Genomic DNA, 21,390 nt, shown 5'->3' with positions numbered 1-21,390 from the left:
TTGTCGAGAGGATTCTCTGAAAGCTGAGGTTTTGCACCATTTTAGAGTCTCTGACTTCCTCAGGTTAAATAAGGAGAGAGGAAATTTCAAATAGCTGGCCTATGTGTTCTTGGGGAAGCATTGGTTCCTCAGATTTCATGCAAAGAGCCATCTCTTCTGTTTTTTGTTGGCCCAGTACTTTTTCATTTTTTTCAGATCATGCCCTTCTCTCATCTTCCGAAATCACCCTTCCCATTTTCTATTTGTTAATTTTTATTAGTAGTGTGATATGTTTGTCCTGCAGTATCTTGAGCGCTTCTTTCTTGCCTTTCAAGTCCTCCATCATAATATATAATTTCATCATGTCCACCTTGATCTCTACAGTCCATCTAATGCTGCTCTTCCTATTCCATAACTTTTCAGTCACTCTCCTGCTAATTCTGTTTTCTGCTGTCCTCGTCAAATGTCCTAGGAAAGAGATCAGTTTCTTTTTCATTGTACTTGCCACTGGTTCTATTTCTTTATAAACTGTTTCATTTTAAGCTATTTTCCAAATGCCCATCTTTTTTTTTGGTGTTTTCTATTTACTCATGTTCTGACTATCCTCCGTTCTATTTTCAGTAACCTGTCTGTTTCTACAGTGTTGGTAGTTTTAAATATAGTTTCACTTGTGTATGTTATGTGTGGCTGTGTGACTTTTGTAGTGTTTCAGTTTTGTGGCTATTGAGAGGCATTTTTTGTTATATGTGTTCTTGGTAACATGATATGTTTTAATCAGTTTCTTTATTTTGCTCTGCCTTGTGTGTTAGTATTCCTTCCAAATATTTAAACTTTTCAACAATTTTGTTTTTATGTCGTGTTCTCCGATTCTAATTTTGTTTGCCAGTGGCGGTTCTGTTAGCATTATTTCTGTTTCTTCAAAAGGTATTTTAAAGCCAACCCTCTGGGCTATTTTCTGTATTGATTGTATTTGTTGTTTGGTTTCTTGAATGCTGTTGGCGAGAAGAGCGAGATCATCAGTAAATCTTAAGAAAGTATGCCTCATATAAATTAGTCAAAAATGACAAATATCAGAAAAACACCAAAAATGCAATAATAACAGATAATCTTGAGAAAATAATACCATTTAAAAAAAAAAAAATATATGAAGTATCTGCCCCAGTAAATCACGTGCATGATGGACTGTGGAATGTGATGAAATTCATGATGAAAGACATCAAGCTTGGACAAAATTTCAAACTCGCAAAACAGAAGAAGATGCAACTGACCTCAAAAACATCAGAAAAATTCTTTGAAATTATCAGAAAGACAAAGTGGTAATACCAAAAGGATCTACTGAGTTCCATTTAAAGAAAACTACTACAAAACAAATTTCTGAGATTATTTCAAAACCTTTGATAAACAATTATACAATTAACAAACCTCCCATACTATTGCTGAGAAATAAAGATGGAAAATAGCCCATAATAACAAGGAAGATACATAAATCCTGGCAGAGGCATTCAGTAAGGTCTTGAACTGTAATGAACCTGCAAAGCTTTTAACAATAGACCCAAGCACCCCTGTAAAAACCAAATCAGAAAATGTAAACCCACCTATAGTGCAATAAATAGAAATTTCACTCAAAGAAATGAGAAATTCCAAAGCATGTGGTGAAAATAGTGTTTGTGGAAATGTGGAAGTATGTTGGTAAAACAAATTCTACAAAAAAATTGGTCAACAGAAAAATTCTCAGAAGAATGTACCACAACTATCATTAACCCACTTTTTTTATGAAAAAAGGAGACAAAAGTGATCCAGACAGCTATAGAGGAATGTCATGCTTGGACTGCACCTGTAAATTTTTTTCCAGGATTTTACACAATAGAATCAAAGAACAAGAAACTGAGGGAATACCAGGGAGACTTTAGATCTTGGGGAAGCTGTGTCGAACAAATGATTACTTTGAAATTAATCATGGTTTATTACCACAAACAAAACAAGCCTCTCTCAATTATGTTTATAGATTTTAAGAAAGCATATGATTCTATCCATAGATCCTCTCTGTTAAAAATTTTGAGATATTTCGAACTCCACCCAAAATTAATTAAACTGATAGAACTTATCTAACAAATACAAATTCGTAAATTAAGTTCAGAGGGGAGCTTTCTGAATCATTCTTGGTGAAAACTGGTTTAAGGCAGGGAGACAGCCTGTCATCACTTCTTTTTAATTGTGTCCTTCAATGCATAATGAGGGAATTTGAACAAGGACAATACAAAGAACTTTAAGGTTGGAACACAAAAAGATGAATTATTTAGGATTTGCAATGGAAACTCCAGGTAGGAATATCAAAAAGGCTCTAGCCTGAGTTGCCCGAGTTGACTATCCTCTGTGTCAGATGTGCTGTCTTATGTGAATGAACACCACGTTGTTAATTTATGTCTCAAGAATGCATCCTATCTGTACTGTATATGAATAGAAGCAGTGCACCAGCAGGGAGCTTTGATGCACTCATCAGGTAACTGCATCCACTGGTCAGCTGTACTCTGGCCAAATTATTGCCCGCTCAGTTTCCTCCGGCTGACCTGCAATTTTATTGGTGCCTCCTGAGAGTATGTTCTAATTGGAAACATTGACTTACTTGTCATTTAACTGGATTGATGGTAGGCTGTAATGTGAACTTCTGAGGGGCACATAGTGACAAGGCTGGGAATCAAAAAATGAACTGTGACTAATTTTCTATAATGTACATGTGACATCATTGCAAAATGCCCTCCTTGGACCATAAGTACTTTATACCTTCTTTCGCCATCTCATCAGTGTGTGTCACTTTCCACAGATAACCAACATAGACTTTACAAACTGCTTAGCCTCCTATCAATTCTTGTTATTGATAAACTTTAACTTAAATTTTAAGCTCCAGGGAAACCCTTAGTCATCCTCGAGTTTGTACAGAATCATTCCTTTTCAGTCATACCTGTCACATTTTCTCACAGCATTTATTAAACCATGGAATTTTCGTAATATATGGCTAATGTTGTGTACTGTCGTTAGTACTCAGTGCACTTTAAAATTAATTTGTATTAAGGTTAGTATTTGAAACATTATGTATGATTGCTCAAGTAAAATGTAGGGCTACCATAGTTATTACTATCATTGCTACCTACTGTGATTTGCTGAAAATGTTGCTGGTCTTGAAATTTGATTTTCTGTGATTTAGGATGCAATGAAGTTCATGCACCATGGGAAAAGGCAAAAAATGTTGGGACCTGATATTGACAATGCTCTGAAAGTGAAAAATGTTGAGGTAAGCAGTCTTTTGCCCTGTAAAAATGTAAACTAAGAATTCACCTGTTTATCTTTGATGGGACATACGCAACTGTTGATATTAATCATCAGTGATAAAATCTGCTGCAGTTGTAAAAATTATTGATTGCTAAAAAGAAACACACAAAAAAACAGTTTTTGGATGTGTGTCCTATCTTCAGGTGCAGTTGCAGAATTGTAAATCACTAATAATTTTCAACTTTCCCTGCTCATTTAACACTAGAATGCCGGAGTTTGTGACACTCCTAAAACGGGGGAAAGGGGTCGTTTTGACCCCACACAAAATATTTTCATATTTGACTTAAACAAACATTTTTTTCGTGTTTGTTAATCCATGTTTTATGTCTAGTAATCATAACAATTATTTACAATTATAAATAATAATTACTGATTTATTTGAACAACAATGTATCATACAAATTTATTGTGGCTACTGCTAACAAGTTTCTCCACTATAGATTTTAATTTATTAACTACTCATACAACCTTCTAGACTCATTTAGTATATTTGGTCCATTTTACTCTCACATGTGTTTTACAAACAGCTCTATATTAAAATTCACTGAAGTCATTTGAAGCTGCTAGGCGCACTTAGCACAAGTCATTTCTGTTTTACGCGCAAATTTTCCGCACACGGCTTTATGGCACTGTACACAATTTTCATTGATCTTGTTTGCCTTTGCAGAGGCTGATTTGGCACTTCCTCTGCTTTCTAGGTGGTTTTAGTCCCATATCCTCTTTCTCTGCCTGATGTTCTTACTCTTTCATTCCCTTCAGTTCATTTGTCAGTTGAAGTATGAACTTCATCCTTTCCATTTTCTTTTTTGTTACTATGTTATAGACGACCCATGCATTTATTGCTGCCATGTCCAGTATCTTGTAGAAGACATGCATTGGCCACCTCTTACATGCAACCTTTGTAGTATATTTATGGGTCATTTGATCAACCACATGTACTTTGTTGCATTGTAGAACATTACGGTTTCAGGTTTTTTCTTTTCTTTGTTGCTTATTACTACTTCAGCATGCAGCATACTCAGAAAAATGACGTTTTTATTCTTCTTTCCTTGGTATACAGTCAAGGTGCAGTCTGTGTTGCCACTGTTGTGCAGTATTGTGGTGGAATGTATTTTAGCATTTGGCTTCCTTACTTCATTGGTGATTTTAAGGCGGACCTTGTTCATTGTATCAACTAATGGAGTTTTCTTTCCTTTAAGTTTTTTAGCAAGTTGAAGAGACATAAAGAAGTTGTCTGTGGTCACATTACTTTCTTGATTTACAAATCGCCCCTTAAGATGCTGAAGGACCTACTCTCCAAGTGGTTGTTTCTCTCTATGTGTGTCCTCTTTCTGAGGTATGGGAAAGCATTACATATATACTTTGTCATTACATCAACAGCCAACGAGAATTTGAGACCATATTTGTCTGGTTCGTTGGACATGAATTGAGTAAACCTGCATCTTGCTTTGCTGGGTAACAGTTGCTCATCAATGGTCATATTTTTTCCAGAGCGGTAAGCACAAATACTGTTTTCAATTAACTTTCCCCAAATTTCAGATGCAAGAGTGAATTTGTTGACTGCCAGATGTTTTGCCCGGGTTGATTTTTCATCAAAATGGAGAAATCTGAGAAGCTCCTGAAATCTGTCCCTTGGCATGATAAAAGCAGGCCCCCAAGAGTGCGACCAGATATCATCCGCAGACATACATTTTGTGCACAATACACCCCAAACACACATGATGGCTGTCAGTTTCTCCAGTTCCTTGAGTGACGCAGTCCAGTCATTGTGTTTTAGTAATTTTCAAGCATATGATTCTGTGTGTTTCTTCATGAGATGTAGCATTGCTTCATCAAAAATAAGATGGAAGGCACTGATAACAGAGCTGTGTACTTGTTGGCAAACATAAGCTGTGGAACCTCCTCCTCTCCTTCAGAACATTCACAGCTGACCACCTTCCAGAAGGTGAATAATTTCCAATCTACCTCACGGTTCCATCCCTTTGCAATCATCTATGTAGACACTTCCAACTGTACCTGCTGTGATGAAAGAGGTGGTGATTGATGTATATCAGCATCTGAATCCTCTTCCACTTATCGCCTCTCATTCACAATGTCTTCATCTTCAGTTGTGTCAAGTATGTAATCATCATCTTCATCAGTAAAGTCAATTTCCGATTCAACTTCGGGATTCTCTAGGAGATGTAACACTTCTTCATCAGAAAGTCCACACTGACGATACATCTTCGAAAATTTGTTTTGCGGACAAAGACTGTCTGAGGGACACAACATAAGCTGTGGTGGACTGAAATGTACATGTGCCAAGTTGCAACAATGAGGAGCAACTGCTGTGCATTACTGTTCACTGTCGCCACTGTATTGTGGGATGATTTACTTATATTCAGAAGAGAAATTACAGCGGGGTCAAAATGACCCCTTCTGCTGTTCTAGTATTAAATTAGTGCCCACTGGCAGCTAATGTCATAAATTCCTTTGTGTCTTGATTCATAATGGCTTTGGGATCAAAATTGTGTCTGTTCTTCCGGACATGGGGAAAATCTACCTGCCTTCATGCAGGTTCATGTGTGGCACACCCTTAAACCCAGACCGATGTTAAGATTTGTAGTGGTGAACCAGGATGTCAGACCATTAATATGTGCTCTATTTTTGATTGCATTTAACAGTGGTTCTGCTCTTTTAATAGGGAATCTTCATCCTTCTGTGTAGGTCCTCCTTTGAGATAGGTTTTCTGGCAGACCTAGAGTTGAAGAGGATATCTTGTCTTACACGTTGTATCAGGGGTGCACTATTTTAACATATTTCAATTTCATATATGCGTCCCTTATGGACTTACATTTAATAACATACAGATGTTTTTTCTAAGCATTTCTGTTGATTCTGCGTGGCTTATGTTAACACTTACGTTAACATTGTGGGTAGGTGTTGTAATTGATTTCTAATTTTGCAGATGCACCTGAAGATGGGACAAGTCCTGAAACTGGGTTGTTTGTTCCTTTTTAGAAGTAAATAACTTTTACAACTGTAGCAGATTTTGTCATTGATGATGAAACTGAAAATTATGTCGTACTCTTCCCCTCATCTCTTTTCCTCCCAAATTACCTTCAGTTGACTCCTCATGCTTCTTAAACACCAAAGTGTAATTTTTAATATTGCATTGAAATGCACTTGTTATCAACTATGCCCCATAAATTACAATAGTTTTGGAATTAAGGTGTGCAGTTTGTTGTTTGAGGGAGAGTGTAAAAATGTATGTCGATCAACAAATTAATGAGAAGTAAGACTATAAAAGCTATGAATGTTTGAATAGTGTTCCTTCTTCATTTATAACTGTCCCATTGTCAGTAAAATGACCATTTCTGCACATAGTTTTTGAGCGATTCTGTAGTTTCAAATTAACTTTGTAACAGGATTCTGTACTCACTTCGTAAAGAAATTGAAATGCTGCTTTCTGTGTGTCAGCTCTTTTTTTGCATGCTATTTTTCTCACCTCTGTAGTGGTAGCAAACAGTAACTGGGAAGAACACACACAAAATGTTGTGGGGAAGGTGAACCAAAGACTGCGTTTTTTGGCAGATCACTTAGAAGATGCAAAAGATATACTAAAGAAACTGCTCACACTGTGCTTGTCCATCCTCTTTTGGAGACTACTGTGTGGTATGGGATCCTTACTGGGTAGGGTTAGTGGAGTATATCGAGAAAGTTTAAAGAAGGGCAGCACATTTTGTATTATCGAGAAATAGGGGAGGGAGTATCATGGACACGATACAGGATTTGGGGTGGACATCATGAAAACAAAGGCGTTCCATTGTGGCAGGATCTTACACAAACTTTAAATAACCTACTTTCTCCTCCACATGTGAAAATATTTTGTTGATGCCGATCTACAGAGGGAGAAACCATCATCATCGTCATCAAATAAGGGAAATCAGAGCTCGCAAGGAAAGATACAGTTGTTCATTATTTCTGTGCACTGCTCGAGATTGAAATAATAGAGAATTTTGTGGAGGTGTTTTGATGAACCCTCTGCCAGGCACTTAAGTGTGATGTGTTGCATATCCAAGCAGAGGTAGATGTAAAGACTGTAGTTAGGTAATGGTATTCCGAGGCTGTGAGTTTGCATACTTTATTGCCTCAGTTGTCTCTGAAATTATTTGTATTACAACAGAACAATCATTTTTGCAGTGCATTGATCACATATACACATAATGAAACACACAAAGAGATTTGAAGTAACAAAAAGTTTATGTAACTTCTTCGGGATTAAAAAACTTGATGCATAATTCCTCAGTCTTGAAGAAAGCTTTGAAGCACAATTCCACAACTTTGAAGAAAGCTTAACATTGTTCGATTTCACTTTGTAATGATATAACCATATTTAATCCTCTGAAGACTGGTTTGACACAGCTGTCCACGCTACTCTATCCTGTGCAAGCCTCTTCATCTCCAAATAACTACTGCAACCTACATCCTTCTGAATGCTTACTGTATCTTTGTTTTGGTCTCCCTCTATGATTTTTACCCCACACACTTCACTCCAGTTCTAAATTGGTAATACCTTGATGTCTTGGAATCTGCCCTATCAACTGATTCCTCCTTCTAGTCAGGTTGTGCCACAGATTTCATTTCCCCAAATTCTGTTCAGTACCTTCTCATTATTTATGTGATCTAGCCTTCTAATCTTCAGCATTCTTCTGTAGCACCACGTTTCAAAAGCTTCTGTTCTCTTCTTGTCTAAACTCTTTATTATCTGTGTTTTACTTTATACATGCCTACACTCCATACCAATACTTTCAGAAAAGACTTTCTGGCAATTAAATCTATGAAACTTCCTGGCAGATTAAAACTGTGTGCCCGACCGAGACTCGAACTCGGGACCCTTGCCTTTCGCGGGCAAGTGCTCATTCGGGAATTAAATCTATGTTTGAAATTAACCAGTTCTTCTCATTAAGAAATTCTTTTTTTGCCTCACCAGTCTACATTGTATATCCTATCTACATTGGCCATCATCAGTTATTTCACTGCCCAAACAGTAAATGCAGTGGTTAGCACACTGGACTCACATTCAGGATGACGACAGTTCACACCCACATCTGGCCAACCCGATTTAGATTTTCCATGATTTCCCTAAATTGCTTCAGGCAAATGCCGGGATGGTTCCTTTGAAATGGCACAGCCGACTTCCTCATCCTTCGCTAATTTGAGCTTATGCTCTGTCTGTAATGACCTCATTGTCAATAGGACATTAAACATTAATCTCCAAATAGGAAAACTCATCTACTACCTGAAGTGTCTCATTTCCTAATCTGATTTGCTCAGCATCACCTGATTTAATTTGACTACATTCCATTATCTTTGTTTTGCTTTTGTTGATGTTCATATTGTATCCTCCTTTCAAGACACTGTTCATTCTGTTCAGCTGATCTTCGAAGTTCTTTGCAGTCTATAACAGAATTACAGCATCATTGGCAAACCTCAAAAGATTTTCTTTCTCCTCCCTGGACTTTAATTCCTACTCCAATTTTTTTCCCCCTTTATTGCTTGTTCAGTGTACAGATCGAACATCATCAGGGTAGGCTAGAACCATCTCTCACTCCCTTCTCAACTGTAGCTTTTCTTTTGTGCCCCCAGACTTTTATAACTGCCAACTGGTTTCTGTACAAGTTCTAAAAAGCCTTTTGCTCCCTGTATTTTGCTCCTACCACCTTGAGAATTTTAAAGAGAGTATTGCAGTCAACATTGTCAAAATCTTTCTCTAAGTCTACAAATGCTATAAACATAGGTTTGTCTTTCTTTAACCTATCTTCTAAGAGAAGTCATAGGGTCAACGATGCCGCGCATGTCCCTAAGTTTCTCCAGAATCCAAACTGATCTTCACCAAGGTCGGCTTCTACCAGTTCTTCAATTCTTCTGTAAAGAATTTGAGTTAGTATTTTGCAACTATGACTTATTAAACTGGTAGTTCAGTAATATTGACACATCAGCACCTGCTTTCTTTGGAATTGGAATTATTACATTTTTCTTGAAGTCTGATGGTATTTCGCTTGTCTCACACATCTTTCACACCGGATGGAAGACTTTTGTAATGGCTAGCTCTCCCAAGGCTGTCAATAGTTCTGATGGAATGACATCATCTCCTAGGACCTTGTTTCACCTTACATCTTTCAGTGCTGTGTCAAATTCTTCTCACAGTATCATAACTCCCATGTCATCTTCACCTACTTGCTCTTCCATTTCTATAATATTGCCCTTAAGTACATCTCCCTTGTAAAGACCCTCCTTCCACCTTTCAGCTTCACCTTGTTTGCTTAGAACTGATTTTCCATGTGAGCTCTTAATATTCATACAATTACTTCTCTTTTCTTCAAAGGCCTCTTAAATTTTCCAGTAGGTAGTATCTATTTTCCTCCAAGTGAAATTTGCTTCTGAGTCCTTACATTTGTCCTCTGGCTGTTCCGGCTTAGCCATTTTGCACTTCTTATCAGTTTCATTTTTTATGTATTTGTATTCCCTTTCACATACTTCATTTTCTGCTGTTTTATATTTTCTCCTTCCATCAGTTAAATTCAATATCTCCTGTGTTATTCAAGGACTTCTACTAGGGATCTACTAGGGATGTATTTGATCCTCTGCTGGCTTCACTATTTCATCTCTTAAAGCTACCTATTCACCTTCTACTGTATTCCTTTCCCCTGTTTTAGTCAACTGTTGCCTAATGCTCCACTCCAACTGAAACTCTCAACAAATTCTGGTTCTTTAACTTATCTAGGTCCCATCTCCTCAGTTTCCTACCTTCTTCAGTTTGAATCTATAGTTCATAACCAATCAGTTATGGTCAAGAATTCACATCTGCCCCTGGAAATGTTTTACCATTTAAAATTTGGCTCAGAAATCTCTATCTTACCATCAGTACAGTATGAAACCTTCTGGTGTTTCCATTGTACAATTTTCCATGTGCACAATCTTCTTTCATGATTCTTAAATGGAGTGATAGCACTGATTAAATTATCCTGTGTGCAAAATTTTGCCAGGTAGTTTCCAATTTCATCTTTTTCCCCCAGTCCATATTCACCTACAATTTTTTCTTCTCTTTCTTTTCCTTCTGTCAAATTCCAGTCCACCATTAGAATTTAATTTTATTCTCCCTTAACTATCTGAATAATTTCTTCATCATACATTTCTTCAGTATCTTCGTCATCTGTGGAGCTAATTGGCATATAAACTTTTACTACTGTGGTGTGTGTGGTCTTCATGTCTATCTTGGCTACAGTAATGCATTCACAATGCTGTTCATAGTAGCTTACCCGCATTCTTACTTTCTCATCCATTATTAAACCCACCCTTGCATTACCCCTATTTTTTATCTTTTATATATAATGCTGTATTCTCCTGACCAGAAGTCCTGTTCCTCCTGCTACCGAACTTCACTGATTCCCATTGTGTCTAACTTTAACCTATCCATTTCCCTTCTAAATTTTCTAACCTACCTGTCTAATTAAGGGACCTAACATTTCATGCTGCAGTCAGTAGAATGTCAGTTTTGTTTCTCCTGATGATGACATCCTTGTGAGTAGTCCCTGCCCAGAGATCCTAATGGGAGACTATTTTACCCAAGAGGATGCCATCATCATTTAAGCATGCAGTAGAGTTGCGTGCCCTTGGGAAAAATTATGGGTGCAGTTTCCACTTGCTTTCAGTCATTCACAACACCAGTACAGCAAGGCCATCTTGGTTTATGTTACAAGGCCAGATCAGTCAATCATCCAACCTGTTGCCCCTGCAATTATTGAAAAGGCTGCTTGCCCCTCTTCAGGAACCACATGTTTGTCTGGCCTCTCAACAGACACCTCTCCATTGTGGTCGCACCTCCATTGCGGCTATCTGTATTACTGAGCCACACAACCTCCCCACCAACAGCAAGGTGTGTGGTTCGTATGGGGAGATCTGTATCATTGTCAGTTTGGTGATTGTGGGAAGGCAAAGGGGGGGGGGGGGGGGGGGAATTGTAGAGAAGGGCCTAGTGATGAGTGCAGTAAGTAGATTTAGATTGGTGTAGATCACTAGCATGGAGATCTGCCTCACGTGAGTCTGTGGACTGGAGACTGATCACTTCATCTTCAAATCTTGAAGAAAACAGAGAAATGATGTTTAATTATTTATGTTGTCTTTATTGTTATGGAAATATGTGTTCTGCACTGAGCAAACTTAATTTTATTCCTTAGCATCAAAACTTGTTCCAGTGAAGTTTCACTTTTGATATTGTGTTCATTTATTTTCTCAGAAATGCCTGATATGGTGTTGAGATATTCACATAATGCAAATCTCACTTTTAATCCATTAATAACTTTTAAAGAAGAAAATTGAGTTTGCCCAAGCACAACCCTATTTCCATAATTACTATATATAGGGTGATTCTGTGAAGGTGCTGCAAACTTTCAGGGATGAGGCAGCAGAATAAATGTATCAATTTGAGGTAAGGGACCTGGTCTGGAAATGACTGAAGCTAAAGTTATAAGTGGAAACCATTCTGATACCTCTAACATTGGTATACACGTGCAGGTACTATTGTTGCTAAGATTGGTAGGGTAGGCAACTTTTCAGAGGTTGTAGTATGGACCAAAACAACAACAAAAATGTCCAGTAAACATGGGCTGTAATATGCATACCTTAAGAACTATGAGAACTTATTCATTTTCATCACTGTGAAACACATCTCTTCTACTGAATAAGGGGCTTAGCTCTTAATGTATGCATTTTAGAGACCATACATATTGGAAATTTTTTCCTTGTTTCAGTCCATACTACTTCCTCCAAAAATATGGAAAACCAAGGAGCTTGCAGTAGAAGAGATGTGTTTCACTGTATAACTGTATAGAAGAAGAACAACTGCTCATAGCTCTTAATGTATGCATTTTAGGCTCCATGTTTATTCGGCATTTTCTTTCTTCTCTGTTCCAAACTATCACCTCTGGAAGTCCCCTACCCTACAGTCTTAGCAATAGCATTACCGTTACATGTATTCTGCTGTCAGAGGTTTCAGAACAAGTTTCACTTATACCTCTCTACTTTATTGTTTCCGGACCTGGTTCTCTTACCTCAGATTGACACATTTACCCTTCTCCATCCTCACTGAAAGTTAGGTAACATCATCATGGAATTACCCTGTATATTTGAAAGCAAGCACAGACAAAAAGTGAGCTTCAACCCTAAGATGAAGTTGTTAGCTTTTTGAAAGTGTAATGATACAGTCACTTCATTGCCACAATGTCTTTTACATTAAGTTGTTACAATAGCTTTATTCACATTGGATTGCCACTGTTATTCAGTGTGATATGTTTGCAGTCTGAGGATGACGGCCACAAAACTGATGATTATGTATCTGCCATGAAAATATTTTACCAATTGCCTAAAGCCTAGTTTATCCCTGACGGAACACAAGTGAATGAGCACTAATAAATGAAGGATTCTCTTTGGTGTAAATGGTAGGTGAGCTCAAGCTAACAGAATTTGGCCTAGGGCAATTCACATTTGCTGCTGCTGCTGCTGATATTCAGCTGGTTGCTGACCTTCAGTGAATTGTCAAAGGAAATTCACACATTCTTCACCTCGGTACATTCACACAGAGAGCATTCACAGTTAGGCTGCTTCATTGCCAACAGTGGTCTAGGGCAATTCACATTTGCTGCTGCTGCTGATATTCAGCTGGTTGCTGACCTTCAGTGAATTGTCAAAGGAAATTCACACATTCTTCATCTTGGTACATTCACACAGAGAGCATTCACACTTAGGTTGCTTCATTGCCAACAGTGTGTTTGATAGAAAAAATAATTCCATGCAATAAAACAGTTTTGCATCACCACTTTCAGCACTTACTACGGCGGCTTAACTTCACATTATCTGCACCTTTCCCGGTAGGTGTGAACCCTTCACCACATCGACTGTGAAGCGGCCAGTGTTGACCTTGGCCTTCACTTGCTTCCTAAGGACACTATTCCAGTCTCGGTCTATCGTCTTCAGTTTCACAACCTTCGCAATAGTACCTTTGTATACACTTATGGCTCTCAGACTGACCATGGGGTCAGGTGTGCCTTCTTTGTTGGCACCCATGTCTTTCGATATTGGCTTCCAGCACACTGCTCAGTATTTACAGCCGAGCTCTCGCCTTGTATCAGGCCATGGAGTACATCCAGTGACACAGCCTTTTGAATTGTGTCCTCTGCTCAGACTCACTCAGTGCCCTTCAAATTCTATGCGCGTTGTACACTGCCCATCCCTTAGTGCAGCGGGTCCAGGAAAATTGTCAACTGCTCACTCTTTGTGGAGCCAGTGTGCTATTTCTGGGGTTCCTGGTCATGTCGGTCAGCCAGGAAACGAGGCTGCTGCCAAAGCTGCAGTCCTCATACCTCAGCCCCTGAGTACCTGTATTCCCTCAGATGATCTTTGTGTTGCTGTCTGTCAGGAGGTGGTGTCTCTTTGGCATCACCAATGGTCCTCCCTTCACGGGAATAAGCTGTGATGTATTAAGCCTCTCCCAGCAACGACCTCCTCTCAGCCATCACGCTGGGAGGAGGTCATTTTAACTAGGCTGCGTACTGGGCACTGCGTTTTTAGCCATCGTCATTTGCTAAGTGGCGCTACCCCACCACTTTGTACTCATTGCACCCAAGTTTTAACTGTCCGCCACTTCCTGATGGAAAGCCCATTTTTTAACCGTTTACATTCCTGCTTGAGTTTACCATCTGAGTTATCGGGCGTTTTAGCAAGTGACGCACGGCCTGTCGACCACATCTTCCTTTTTATCCGCCAAAGCAATATGGCAAACACCATTTAATTTTTAGTTTTGGACCTTCATTTCTATATGGTGTCTTTTTTAGCTCTTTTTCCACGTGCCTGTTTTTAGCTGTCTTGTATTCTGTCAATTGGAACTCACATATAGTTGTTTAACTCCTCTCTGTGTTCATGTTCTATAGTTTTGACTTGGGCATATATGACCCCAGTTGTTTTTTTGTCCCCTAAAGCAAAATAAAACCAAAACAAGTTTTTCATCATGGCAGTAAGTAGTGTAATTGAAGGAAATGTGTATGCTGATGATTCTGGCGGGAGGCGGGGGGGGGGGGGGGGGGGACGACAATAATGCAGAGTTCGGAGTAGTGCAGGTTGCATATATACCTGGGTCTACATATGCATGCTGAAGTCCATGGTAAATTTCAGTAAGAGGACTAACATTTTTTGTTGTCCTCTGAGCAGACAAGAAGGTATTAAGTGGATATCATTGTAATCTCATTTGTTTTATAGTCAATGGTTGTACATCCTGAATTTAGCAATACTCTTTGCTTTCCATTCAGCATCCTTTATTAATTAAGGTAAACTCATTTTTCAGCCACTTTATGGAATATATGCACCAGACCACATTCCTTTCCGATTTGCATCTGGTGGGGGTAGAGAACTTCATTTCATAGAAGAAAAGGAGGTTGAACTGAATGATGTCGTCAATTTACCCCTGCCAAAATTACCTCTGGAAGTGTCATTACGAGGTATGTCTTTTGTTTATGTTTTGCTTTATTCAAAATGATTATTGCATGTAGTTGTTTTGAATTTTCTTGGTTTTATGCCTGGACGTTAAACTGTATGCAATCAAAAATGGAAGAGAAAACATAATATATACTGGGAAAAACTGAAATCCCATTGTTAATATTTTGATAAATGCTTTGCAGCTCAAACAAGAAATAGCAAAATAGAAGCAAAAATTACTGACTTTCTATGGTTAGTGACTTCCAGAAATAAAGAAATGTGAACTGATCATGTGCTAAGATTCACAAGCACTAACAAACCATCGAGTATTTACCACATTGCATGTTATCAGAGAAACAGAATTGCCCCATTTGAATGAAGTAGAAGGACTATTGCTGTTTTTGAGGAGATTGACTGCTACAATTTTCATTAATGCTAATTTATTCAAAAAGGATGGTAGGAAACTAAGTCTGACCTATTCTTACTGACTCTTTATTGTAAAGACATATTGATCCACAATTATGTACAGTGATCTTAATGAGTCTGTTATCTATGAGCTTCACACCTGTCTTCATAGTAAGCATAGTAGTCCCTGAAAGTGGCTATTAATATGTCCAAGTAAACAAGGTCAGTGATACTAGCCTGTGTGAAAAAGAATTACCAATACACTTTTCCATCTCCTCATTGTACAAAACTCATATAAGTCATGAGTAGACTGGATTTTTAGGTCACTAAGAAAGCATTTTAGCCACTTAAAATAGGCCCTTTCAGTACCTTGTCTAGGCTATATAAAATCTGAAATAGGCCCTAAAAAGTATTCTGCAGAAAAACTAAACCTAATGTAAAATGCACATTGTTGACATGTGAGCATATTATTAGTCATTAAAAATAAGGTTGATGAAAAACAGACTGATGGCAGCACTTCTCAAGAAAAGCTTATAAAATAGGATTTTCTTAGTTTTCGAAAGGGGATGTTTGCTGCCACAATAGCATGACACAGGTCAACTGCAGAGTTGGTTCTTTTTGGTGTAGTCATCAGATGTCATTGTGAAATGAGTTTGCTTCAGTTTTGATTTTAGTTCAACATTTGCCTTGTGTAATATTCCATCTCAGATAAGTGGGACTTTTTCATTCAAAACTAATAAAAGAAGGAAACGAGATGCTATATAGAATTGCATATAAAAGCATTTGATATTTTTAAAGTGACACTGCCACTTAATTTGATCAAAATAAAATAAAAAAAAAACTTACAATACAGTTTTTGATTTTAGTTTTCCAACTAGCCTGTCACTGAACAGATTTTTGTCACAACTCAAAACTTTAAAAAAAGAGATCAGAACTTGGTGCATCATTTTAAAAACATGTATGCTTTGTCTTACAGGTATGGCATTTAAAAATTGTTTACTTTTCCTTTTTGTCAAAATTGAACACTGCTACTTAAAAATAATAATTAAAGTGAACACTTGAGTCGCAGTGTCTCATACTCTAATTTTGAACTATATTTATAAATTAATCTGCTCCACAAATGCACTGGTGTCGAAAGATATGAGAAGAAATTTGCAATTTTGAAGTGGCGGGAAAACCTAAGAAGCATAAAAACGTAACAGCTAACCCCTTTGTTGCATGCTTGGCAGAATATAGTTTTTCCATCTGTTGTATAGTGTGGAAACTCTGGTAGCCACAGTCTTATACAACTAGACTTTCAACTAGCAGATTTCTGCATTTTCCTCTGTTGAACTATTTGCGCACTGAAAGAATGGGTTTTGAACAATGAACATCTTACACTTCAAGCATCCATCAGTACACTCCATACTAGTTCAGTTTGGTTGTTGGATAACATAAATTCAACAATGGCCTCACTTGTCTACAATGAGAGAGTGTGTGTAACTAAGGAGTGAGGTGAACCTTTTTACTTCAGTGGCTATGCAGCTTTAAGTCTCCTCTCTGTTGTTGTTGTTGTTTTTCTTTTATCTGATGTTAGTTCAAGGTCTATGAATTACTTTCTGTGTGGAAACAGGCAGCAGATCAGGGCTATGTGAGCTACAGACATTTTTTTCCCAAATATCACAATTCCAAACTGGCACTAAAACCTAAGAAGCATACAAACATAACAACTAACGTCTTTGTTGTATGCTGGCCAGTCTTGTAAGCAAATCTAATCTTATAAAAATACAAGAATTTTAAGTTAAATTAAAGAAGTAGGTATCATTTAGGATTTTATAGCTGAAATAAGCAAAAATAGGCGTTAATGTCAAAAAAGGCTGTTTTGGTACTATAAAATTAATGGTTTTGAGTTTAATTAGTCATGAAATGCATAAGTACAATTTATTTGCGATTATGAACTCAGGAAAAGAAAAAGTTTTTAGCTAAAAGTCCGGGTTCTAGTCAGGAGTTTCTTTCTTATGAACCACATCAATGTACATCTCAGATGCTGGCTGGCATTAAATGTAGACTTTTCCGTGTAAATGTAGTCATATCACTGAACTCTTAACTTGCCAGTTATCCCATCCACTTCTTATAGTTCTTGTATTTCAGTCCAGAAGGTATGTTTTGGGATGCTTACTCAACTTGTTGGTGAACTATATTTTATACGGTTTATAGCATGCCTGTTCAGGAGGCGTACAGACGAGCACTAGTGCTCATGCTCGTTCACTACCTGAGTAGTGAGTGTTCACCGCTCACAATAAAATGTGGCTGTCGGGCATCATTGTATAGTGCAGGGGAAGTACAAAACTGTGCGCTGTCTTCAGCAGAGGAATGACTTTGTGTTAAGTTCACCGTAGTTTTAAATACAAGCATATTACTTAATGGCCCAGTGCTTAAAGTGGAGAGTAGCTCTTCTAAAATCAATGAAAAGCACCAGTATGGTCAGATTAGGAACGTCAAAGCAAAGGTCAGTCACACTAGCATCAATTTATAACACGTCAGTTCAGGGTGCCTAGCTCCAGTAAGATATTATGGACCTGCTGTATGACGGACAGCTGAGTGATAAGTTTAATAATAAAATAAATCTGTTAGACTTGTAAAAAATTGTCATTAATATAAATTTTCACAGCTTCACAAGTTTGCAACTAAGATTATGTTCATATTTGGCCCTACAAATTTGTGCAAGCAACTTTCTGCAGCAGTTAAGAGAATGAAATCTACCTACAGAAGACTGACTTCAATTTAAAAGTGTGTCCTCAAATTAGCAGTGCTCAGAAAGTAGCACAAGACACTGATACTTTAGTGAAAAACAAAATAAGTAGTAATCATTGATATGCAGTAGTTCAGTGTGTAACGTATGAATAAGATAGTTACAAAATTCAAGTGGATGTCAATATAAGCTTCATCCGAAAAAGATATTCATCATAAGGCTGCGTCAGTCGTATCAAATATAATGTTTCGTATTTAGCTGCCCCAAGTTCTTTGCACTAGAAATTTAAAAAAAACTGTAAGTTTCATTTCATTGCCATTTTTCATCAGTGTTACAGTTTTAGGAAATAAATTTGCCACAAAAGTCATTAGATAGCCACCGTGAAGTGATACACCTCCATATAACTATTAGTGGCCATGCAGAAGTGCTGTGACATTGACAGATAAACAAACAAAAGTTTGCTAGCTTTCGGAATGAAATTCATTTCTCTAGCTGTGTGAGAAATGCGCGCACACACACACACACACACACACACACACACACACACACACACACACACACCTGTCTCCCTACTTTCGAGTAGAATGAGCACAATTTAGGGAGACAGGTGTGTGTGTGCGTGTGTGTGTGTGTGTGTGTGTGTGTGTGTGTGTGTGTGTGTGTTGTCTCAGCATCTCCGTTGTATCGCATGATAGATGCCAGTTATTTTTGAACCACATTGAATGACAGGTGTGCTTTCTGACATGCTTTTGACTGAGCCAGGTCTCAACAAGATAAATAATAATAATAGAGAGGGAAAGTTGCTACTCACCATATAGCAGAGATGCTGAATTGCGATAGGCACAACAAAAACATTCACACAATTATAGATTTTGGCCATTAAGGCCTTTGTCAGCAAAACACACACACACACACACACACACACACACACACACACACAAGCAACTTGCGCACACGTCTGCAGTCTCAGACAACTGAAACCACACTGCGAGCAGCAGCACCAGTGCATGATGGGAGTGGTGACTGGGTGGGAGTAAGGAGGAGGCTGGGGTGGGGACGGGGAGGGTGGGGGTATTGGAAAGTGAAGTGCTACAGTTTAGACGGAGGGCAGGAGAGAAGGTGGGGGGGGGGGGGGGGGGGAGTAGCAGAAAGGAGAGAAATGAAAAGAAATTAAAACACTGGGTGTGACGGTGATATGACAGCTGTGTAGTGGTGGAATAGGAACAGGGAGGGGGCTGGATGGGTGAGGACAGTGACTAACACAGGTTGAGGCCAGGAGGGTTACACGGACATAGGATGTATTGCAGGGTAAGTTCCCACCTGCGCAATTCAGAAAAGCTGGTGTTGGTGGGAAGGATCCATATCGCAAAGACAGTGAAGCAGTCATCGAAACAAGGGATATTATGTTTGGCAATGTGTTCAGCAACAGGGTGGTCCACTTGTTTTTTGGCCACAGTTTTTCAATGCCCATTCATCCAGACAGACAGCTTGTTGGTTGTCATGCCTACATGGAATGCAGCACAGTGGTTGCAGCTTATCTTGTAAATCACATGACTGGTTTCATAGGTAGCTCTGCCTTTGATGGGATAGGTGATGTGACCGGACTAGAGTAGGCGGTGGTAGGAGGATGTATGGGACAGGTCTTGTATCTGGGTCTATTACATGGGTATGAGCCATGATGTAAGGGACTGGGAGCATGGGTTGTGTAAGGATGGACGAGTATATTGTGTAGGTTCGTTGGACGGCGGAATACCACTGTAGGAGAGGGGTAGGAAGGATAATGGGCAGGACATTTCTCATTTCACGGCACGATGAGAGGTAATCAAAATCCTGGCAGAGAATGTAATTTAGTTGCTCCAATCCCGGTTCGTACTGAATTATGAGGGGAATGCTACTCTGTAGCCAGACTGTGTGACTTTGAGAGTTGGTGGGAGACTGGAACGATAAGGCATGGGAGATTTGTTTTTGAACAAGGTTGGGAGTATAATTACAGTCAGTGAAGGCTTCAGTGAGACCCTCAGTACATTTTGAGAGGGTCTGCTTGCCACTGCAGATACGACGACCACTGGTGGCTAGGCTGTACGGAAAGGACTTCTTGCTATGGAATGGGTGCCAACTGTTGAAGTGGAGGTATTGCTGGTGGTTAGTAGATTTGATATGGATGGAGGTACTGATGTATCCATCTCTGAGGTGGAGGTCAACATCTTGGAAGGTGGCTTGTTGAGTTGAGTAGGACCAGGTGAAGCAAATGGGGGAGAAGTTGTTGGGGTTCTGGAGGAACGTGGATAGGGTGTCCTCACCTTCAATCCAGATAGCAAAGATGTCATCAATGAATCTGAACCAGGTGAGGGGTTTAGGATTTAGGATTCTGGGTTTTTAGGAAGGATTCCTCTAGATGGCCCGTGAATAGGTTGGCATAGGATGGTGCCATGTGGATGCCCATACCCGTACCCCGGATTTGTTTGTAGGTAACGCCTTCAAAGAAGAAGTACGAGGGTAATCCCAAAAGTAAGGTCTCCTATTTTTTTATAAGTACATAGACCTGTTTATTTCTACAGTTGTTTACATCAGTTTACAGCTTGAACATTTAGCTATTTTTCGACATAATCACCATTTCTATTGATGCATTTTTGTAGATGCTGTGGCAGCTTTTGTAGATGCTGTGGCAGCTTTTGTAGATGCTGTGGCAGCTTTTGTAGATGCTGTGGCAGCTCGCTGCCATACTGTTCAGAAAGTTATGAACCTCTTCTTTCACCTCGTCGTCAGAGCTGAATCGCTTTCTGGCCAAATGTACTTTTAACCTAGGAAACAGGTGATAGTCACTGAGCACCAAGTCAGGACTATAGGGTGAATGGGTGATTATGTTCCACTGAAACTGTTGCAGGAGATCAACATTTTTTTCCGAGCGATGTGTGGGCGAGCGTTGTCATGGAGAATGTGTACGCCTTTGCTCAACATTCCTCTTCTCCGGTTCTGAATTGCCCGTTTGAGTTTTTTCAGAGTCTCACAGTACCTGTCAGCATTAATTGTGGTCCCAGCGATTCAGCTCCGACGACGAGGTGAAAGAAGAGGTTCATAACTTTCTGAACAGCATGGCAGCAAACTGGTATGACATGGGCATACAAAAACTGCCACAGCGCCTACAAAAATGCATCTACAGAAACGGTGATTATGTCGAAAAGTAGCTAAATCTTCAAGCTGTAAACTGATGTAAACCATTGTAGAAATAAACAGGTCCATGTACTTATAAAAAAAATAGGAGACCTTACTTTTGGGACTACCCTCGTAGTTGTGAGTGAGGATATAGTTTGTCATGGTGACTAAGAAGGGGGTTGTTGGTTTGGAGTCCATAGGGCATCTGGAAAGATAGTGTTCAATAGCAGTAAGGTCATGGGCATTAGGAATGTTAGTGTAAAGGGAGGTGGCATCAATAGTGATGA

At 38.9% G+C, this 21,390-nt stretch overlaps 1 protein-coding gene across 1 annotated transcript in view; it reads left to right on the top strand.

Moving 5' to 3' along the window:
- The window catches only part of LOC126190681 (transcription initiation factor TFIID subunit 6), a 137,348-nt gene that overhangs the window by 7,517 nt on the left and 108,441 nt on the right, over positions 1-21,390 (top strand). The window contains exons 2-3 of the mRNA XM_049931139.1: positions 3,182-3,268; positions 14,684-14,837. Of these exons, the coding sequence (XP_049787096.1) occupies positions 3,182-3,268; positions 14,684-14,837 (241 nt within the window). The remainder of the gene's footprint in view (positions 1-3,181; positions 3,269-14,683; positions 14,838-21,390) is intronic.

This window comes from Schistocerca cancellata, chromosome 6 (assembly GCF_023864275.1).
Source record: "Schistocerca cancellata isolate TAMUIC-IGC-003103 chromosome 6, iqSchCanc2.1, whole genome shotgun sequence".
Lineage (NCBI taxonomy): Eukaryota > Metazoa > Arthropoda > Insecta > Orthoptera > Acrididae > Schistocerca > Schistocerca cancellata.
Note: the sequence above shows the minus strand (reverse complement) of the source record. Positions and strands in the feature narration are given on the sequence as shown.